A 7,200-nucleotide genomic window follows, 5' to 3' on the forward strand; every position below is an offset into this window, starting at 1 on the left:
TTTTTTTAAGAGATTTTTGTTATAGGGTGTGTGCACTCACCAGAGAGACAGAAAGTGAGAAATCATCCCCCAGTGGGGAATGGCCATCACAGTCCCTTTTTCATTCACCTCTCAGGATTGGGGCACATACATGCAGACCTGGCGTGAGTTTTTTTTTTTAAGCTGCCGGGTCTGGGACTTGGACCTCATTCAACTATGTATGAGTCCAGTGATGTAACTGTTATGCCATTTGCTAGTCCCAGGTTACCGGATTTTAATTTACAAATTATTTTTCATAGTTCCTGTTTCTTGAGTGGTTATTAAAAATGTTAATGTGGGGGCTTGCAGATGCTGTGGAGGTTATGGCACTGTATCCTAATCAGCTGCCTTAGTTCCTTTTCTTCCAGACACCTCTCAGGATTTGGGGCATGCACACACATGTGCCAACTATGATTTTCAAGCCACTGGGTCTGGGACTCGAACGGCATAATCGGCTATGTGGTATTTAGCTGCCTTAACCTCCGTGCCACCTATTGATTCATAATAATGAGTGTTAAAATGAATTTTATCAATTATTTTGTAATTCTAAATATTAAGACAAATACCTATTGTTATGTTAAACAGTGATAAAAATATCTAAGAATATATGCTTACGTTAAGGAATGAATACCTTAATACTTTTTGCTTTAGATTCTGGAATTGAAGACATGCTTTGGACAGAAAAGTATCAACCTCAGAATGCCAGCGAACTCATAGGCAACGAGTTAGCTATAAAAAAATTACACAGGTTGGTAACATTTTAAAGGAATTGAGAAATAGTGTTTCAAGTTAGTTTTATTTTATATATTAACATTTCTATATTATAATTAAAAAGTAATATATGGTAAAATCTTTAAAAAATTATTTTCTTTTAGAGGTTTTTCCTTAGGGTGTGTGTGCTTGCTGGAGAGAGAGACAGAGACAGTAAGAGGGAAAGTGAGAAATCACCCCTTGGTGATGCCCATACCACAATTCCATCTCTGTTCTTCTCTGGGACCTTGGTCACAGACATACACGTGCCTGTGTGAGTTTCAAGCCATTGGATCCGGAACTCTAACCAAGGTTGGCCATGTGGGAGTCCAGTGATATAACTGTTCTGCTATCTGCTGGTCCCATTAGAGAAGAACTTTAAGGGAAAAGTCTCTCTTAGATTTCTACTCAGAGGTAACCATGTTTGAAGGTTTCTTGTAAAATCTCTTGAAACAATTCTATGCATATATTACTTCCTTCCTAACAAGTCATATCACTACTAATTCAGGTTCACACCCCTTCACCTAAAATTCCCACATCCAAAAGTTCTGAAAACTGGAAGCATATTTACTTTATTACATAAAATTTATTATGGCCTTTATCAATCACACTTAGTAAGAATGCATACTGTTTGTGTGTGTGTGTGTGTGTGTGTGTGTGTGTGTGTGTTTCAAGTCACCATGACTGGGACTCAAACTACATTTGGCATGTCGGACCCAGCTCCATTTTGCATAGCGTCTACCACTACAGAGCTAGCCCCATACATGTTATTCAATATTACGTGGTATGTATATACCTCCCCAGACCCCGTTATGGGCATTATATACATGTTCCAAGTTACCTTTCCTATTATCTAGAAAATTCTGAATTCTTGGGGTAAGCAGGTGGAGTGGTGGTTTAGGGTGCTAGACTCCCACATGGCCAACCATTGTTCAAGTCCTGGACATGGTGGCTTGCTCTCTCACTTTCCCCCTCTCTCTCTCACTTTCCCTCTCTCTCTCTCTCTTTCTCTCTCTCACTCTGTCCCTATCTGGTCAGACTAAAATAAAATAAATAAAGTTAAATAAATAATTCTTTAAAAAAAAAAAAAGAAAATTCTGAATTCTTAAACTACCTGGCCTAAAGGATTTCCTCTAAGGAATTGTGAACTCATAATAATAGTTAATCCCATGAACTTGGTACTGTGTTGTTGGTATAGGTAGTCTAATTCCAGACCAAGAATTAATCTTTCTTTTTTTCCCCCACATTTTATTGTGAATTAATCTTTCTGCTTATACTTAGCATTGCATATTACACCTATTTCATGACATCACACAATCTTTTTGATTGCTGTATATTGGTTTCTTATTTGAGTATACTATAATGTCTTTTCCCTTACTGTTATACTTTCTTTTTTCCTTTTAGAAGTTAATATTAAAATGTTGCAGGGCATATTCTAACACTTTTAGTCTTATATATTTAGGCAAAATTACTTCATTTAAAATTATTCATGCCTATGTAAAAATATGTTGCCATTTAATTCAGAATCACTAAGGAGTTCTTAAAACTTGACTGCATGCCATAACTTCTGCAAACAAGTATCTTAACATAAAGTCTAAGATATAGCCATATTCTGCAAATTATTTTTATTAATATATATTTTCTGTGGCAGTTGGTTGAAAGACTGGAAAAGAAGAGCTGAACTGGAAGAAAGACAGAATTTGAAAGGAAGAAGAGATGAGAAACAGGAAGGTATTTTGTGTCATTTTTAAAATAATGTTACTAAGCCTTTTTTTTTTTTTTTTTTTTTTAAGAGAGAGACTTTTGCTATAGGGCACATGTGCTTGCTGGAGAGACAGAGAAAGACAGACAAAAGTGAGAAATCACCGAGGGAAAGGCCATGCTGTGGTCCTTCTCCTCCATTCTCTTCTCTGGATTTTGAGCATAGACGTACATGTGCTGGGCATGAGTTTTGAGCCGTTGGGTCTGGGACTCGAACTGTGGTTGACTACTTGGGAATCCAGCGAATGGCATCTGCTGGTCCAGTGAAAGCCATCTGCTGGTCCCAGTTATTAAATATTTTTAAAGTAAAATTTTTGTAAAATTTCTTAATAGTTTATATTTGGTTTTCTGCTTTCTTTATTTCTTTCTTTCTTTTTTTCTTTCTTTTTTTTTTTTTTTAAATTTTGCTATAGTGATGCACACATTGCCGGGGAAAAAGTGGAGGGGATAGAGAAAATGCAAAATCAGCCCTTTCCCCCATGTCAACACTGTAATACCTTCTCCATTCGCCTCTTGGGATTTGGGGCATGCACACACTTGTGCCTGGCATGAGTTTCAAGCCACCAGGTCTGGGAATTGAACCACTACATTGGCTATGTGGGATCCAGTCACCCTAACTACCACGCCACTTGCTGGCCCTGATCTTCTACTTTAAAAAAATTTTTTTTAGAGAATTGTTTCATTTTATTTATCATTGTTATTATTTTTAAATTTTCTACAGGGCACATACGCTCACCAGAGAGATTGAGAGAGAGAGAGAAAGAGAGAGAAAGTAAGAAAGCAAGCCGCCAGGTCTGAGACTCAAACCATGGTTGGCCATGCAGGAGTCCAGCCCCTTAACGACCATGCCACCTGCTGACCCAGTTTTCTACTTTTTATAAATTCATTTTTCACAGTTTATTTGCAAGAAGTTTGTGGGATTTGATTATTGGCTTTCATGATGTAGAATTGTTGTCTAAGCAATTACATATGTATTTGAATAATTTTTCAGACTTGTCGGATAGCATAGACTTCAAAGGCAGTTCAGATGATGAAGAGGGTCGTCTTTGCAATACTGTTCTTATAACAGGGCCAACTGGTGTGGGGAAGACTGCTGCAGTGTATGCTTGTGCTCAGGAGCTTGGATTTAAGGTTAGTCATGGCCATGATGGAAGAATGTTGATATAATAATTACCCTTCAATCAAAATAAACAATCATTGTGCCCTTTTTTCATATATTCTTCTTTTAGATATTTGAAGTGAATGCATCTTCCCAGCGCAGTGGAAGACAAATTCTATCTCAACTGAAGGAAGCTACTCAGTCCCATCAAGTAGATAAGCAAGGTGTAAACTCACAAAAGCCCTGTTTCTTTAATAGCTACAGCATAGGCAAGTCGCCAAGTAAGTAAATTATTTTCCATAGGCCATAACCTTTTGAAAAAATAAAATCTGAGAAAATAATTTTAATTTTGCCATTATATTTTACCTTCTTTTACACATACCTATGCTTTCTGCCCCAACAATTTTAAAACAAATTTGAGGGACCAGCAGTTAGCGTAATGGCTATGTCGCTGGACTACCATGTAGTCGACCGTGGTTCGCATCCAGGACCCGGTGGCTTAAACTCACACCAGGCGTGTGTGTTTGCGTGCCTAAGATTTGAGGGGAGAATGGAGGAGAAGGGATTATGGCTTGGCCATTCCCCCTGGGGGGTGATTTCTCGCTTTCTGTTTCTCTGTCTTTCTGTCTGGCTGGTGAATGCACACACGCTATAGCAAAAAAAACCCTCTCTCTCCAAAAAAACCATATTTGGCCATCATGTCATTTTACCCATATCTTTGAATATGTATCTCTAAGTCATGAGAAATGTTTTTAGCATACCTTTTGGGTTATTGGAGTAGTCATGACATATTTTTGCATAGAAGAAATATATTATAGGCCAGCAGCTGGCGTGGTGGTTAAGGCGCTGGACACTCCCATGTGGCCAACAACAGTTTGAGTCCTGGAATGAAATGAAATTAAAATAAATGAATGTATAAAAATTAAATAAATACTTCTAAAAAAAAGAAGAAAGAAAAAATATGTCATGACATTTCTGAATACCTAATATAACATTATAGTCAGACCTAACCTAAAAGAATTAACTATAGTCCTTAATAGCATCTAATATACAGTCATATTAGTTTTCCTTTTTTTTCCCTTTAATCTCTTTTCTTTATTCATGAAGCAAGAGAGGGGAACCCCCCAGTAGGGCATGGCCATGTTGCAGTACTTTTTCCTCCATTTCTTCATCCTGTCAGGATTGGGGGCTGGCACACATGCCTGGCATGTCTCTCAGGCTGCTGAGGCTGGGAATTGGCCCACAGGCAGCCATGTGAGATACAGCCTTCTATGCACAGCACTTATCTGCTGTTTTAAGAGGCTGGCCCTCCCTTGTGTGTCTTTTATCTTTCTGACAATTCTCTTACCCTCCCTTTTCTTGCCATTTGTTGAAGCACCTGAGTTGTCTGAATTTCTCACACTCTGAACTGGCTGCTGACTGTCCTTGAGGAACAGTTAGTATATTTCTCATCCCCTTATTTCTCGTAAACTGGTAGCTCTATGGGCTTGGTTAGTGTCAAGTTCTGTTCAGGGCTAGCATATACAGCACAGGTGGGCTGTTCGCAATCCCCCCCTCAGTATCCCTGGGGGATTGGTTCCAGGACACTCCCCAACACACACACAAATACACAAACCTCCAAATCTGTGATACTCAAATCCCTTGTATATATTAGTGTAGTATTTGCATATAACTTATACATAACCTCTTACATACTATAAGTTACCTTTACATTACTTATACCTTATATAATGTAAATGACATATAAATAGTTGTTATACTGTATTTTTTTCTTTTTAAAAATATTTATTTATTTAATTTGACCAGAGAGGGAGAGAAAAGGAAAGTGAGAAAGTAAGCCACCAGGTCCGGGACTCGAACTGCAGTCGGCCATGTGGGAATCCAGTGCCCTTAACCATCACACCACTTGCTGGCCACCCTCTTTTTTTTATTTTTTAAAAAAGTACTTATTTATTTATTTTATTATTATTTTTAAATTTGACTATATTTTAAAAATTTGTATTATTTTCTATTGTTATGGTTTTTTAAGAATTATTTATTTTCATTTATTCATTCATTTTAATTTGACCAGAGAGACACACACGGAGGGAGGGGGGGAGAAAGTAAGCCACCAAGTTTGGAACCCAAACCATGGTCAACCATGTGGGAGTGTCCAGCACCTTAATCACCATGCCACCTGTTGGTCCCATTATGTCATTTTTATTGTTTGTTTTCTCCCCTATTTCTCATCTGATGTTAGTCGAGTTCGAGGATGTAGATCCCATGGATATGGAGGGCTGACTGTACTTCCTATGACATCAAAGCAGGAGACACCTTTTCACTTTGAGTGATAATTAAGAGTGATTCCCCCAGGGACCAGCAGTTAGCGTAACAACTATTGTCACTGGACTCCAATCTATTCAACCATGGTTTGAGTCCCAGATCCGGTGGTTTAAACTCACGTCCGGCGCGTGTGCGTGTGTGCCTAAGATCCCGAGAGGAGAATGGAGGAGAATGGATTGCGATGCGGTCATCCCCCCGGGGGGTGATTTTTCGCTTTCGGTCTCTCTGTCTCTGTCTTTCTGGCGAGTACATGTGCCCTATAGCAAAAACCTCTCCAAAAAAAAAAAAGAGTGATCCCCCTGAAAAGAGTTATCCATGGGTTCAAATGTTTCATCTGACCATCCATTATAAAATCCCTCCATTACATTCCTCTCTTATTTAGTGATAGTTTGCAGTTATTAGTGACCTTTGTATAGCAGGTTCATTATTCATTAGGGATTAAAAAAAAAAAAAAGGATGATTGTGTATCTCAGCCTTTTTGCTTTTAGTTAGAACTCTAAAGAAGCCTATTCATCAAGTATTTGGATACTTTGAAATGCAGCTAGTAGGCTGTATTCATTTTTTATTTATTAGCTTTTAGGGTAATGATGTCCTAGCAGCCTCCATAGTTTACCAATGAGTTTTTCACAGCACAGTTTTTTTGTGTGTGTATTATTATGAACGTTTGTATATACTTAATATATTTCAGTCCTTTGCCTTCATTATTCTTCACTGCTTTTAAGATTTTTGTCTTTATCACTGGTTTTAAGCAATTTGTTTATCTTGTACCTTGGTGTAGTTTTCTTCATGGATCTTATGCTTGAAGTTTGTTGAGTTTCTTGGTTGTATTGCCTTATAGTTTTCATCAAATTTGGGTAAACTTGGGACCAGCTGTTAGCGTAATGGCTATGTCACTGGACTCCCACATAGTCGACCGCAGTTCACATCCCGGACCTGGTGGCTTAAACTCACTCTGGGCGCGTGTGCGTGCGTGCCCAAGATCCCGAGAGGAGAAGGGAGGAGAAGGGATTACGGCGTGGCCATCCCCCCTGGGGGGTGATTTCTCGCTTTCTGTCTCTCTGTCTCTCTCTGTCTTTCTGGCGAGCACAGGCGCCCTATAGCAAAAACCTCTCCAAAAAACCAAAAAAGAAATTTGGGACAACTTCAACCATTGTTAGTTTTTTTCCAGAGGTTTTTGTCATAGGGTGCGTGCGCTCGCCAGAAAGACAGAGAGAAACAGAGAGACAGAAAGCGAGAAATCACCCCCTAGG

General features: G+C 38.7%; 1 protein-coding gene across 2 annotated transcripts in view; it reads left to right on the forward strand.

Moving 5' to 3' along the window:
* ATAD5 (ATPase family AAA domain containing 5) overlaps window positions 1-7,200 on the forward strand; it is a 75,187-nt gene that overhangs the window by 47,226 nt on the left and 20,761 nt on the right. For both annotated transcript variants that reach the window (XM_014590109.2, XM_006154358.3), the window contains exons 11-14: window positions 670-766; window positions 2,420-2,499; window positions 3,521-3,660; window positions 3,759-3,909. In XM_014590109.2, coding sequence (XP_014445595.1) covers window positions 670-766; window positions 2,420-2,499; window positions 3,521-3,660; window positions 3,759-3,909 — 468 coding nt within the window. The remainder of the gene's footprint in view (window positions 1-669; window positions 767-2,419; window positions 2,500-3,520; window positions 3,661-3,758; window positions 3,910-7,200) is intronic.

Source organism: Tupaia chinensis, unplaced genomic scaffold (genome assembly GCF_000334495.1).
Source record: "Tupaia chinensis unplaced genomic scaffold, TupChi_1.0 Scaffold000407_1, whole genome shotgun sequence".
NCBI lineage: Eukaryota > Metazoa > Chordata > Mammalia > Scandentia > Tupaiidae > Tupaia > Tupaia belangeri.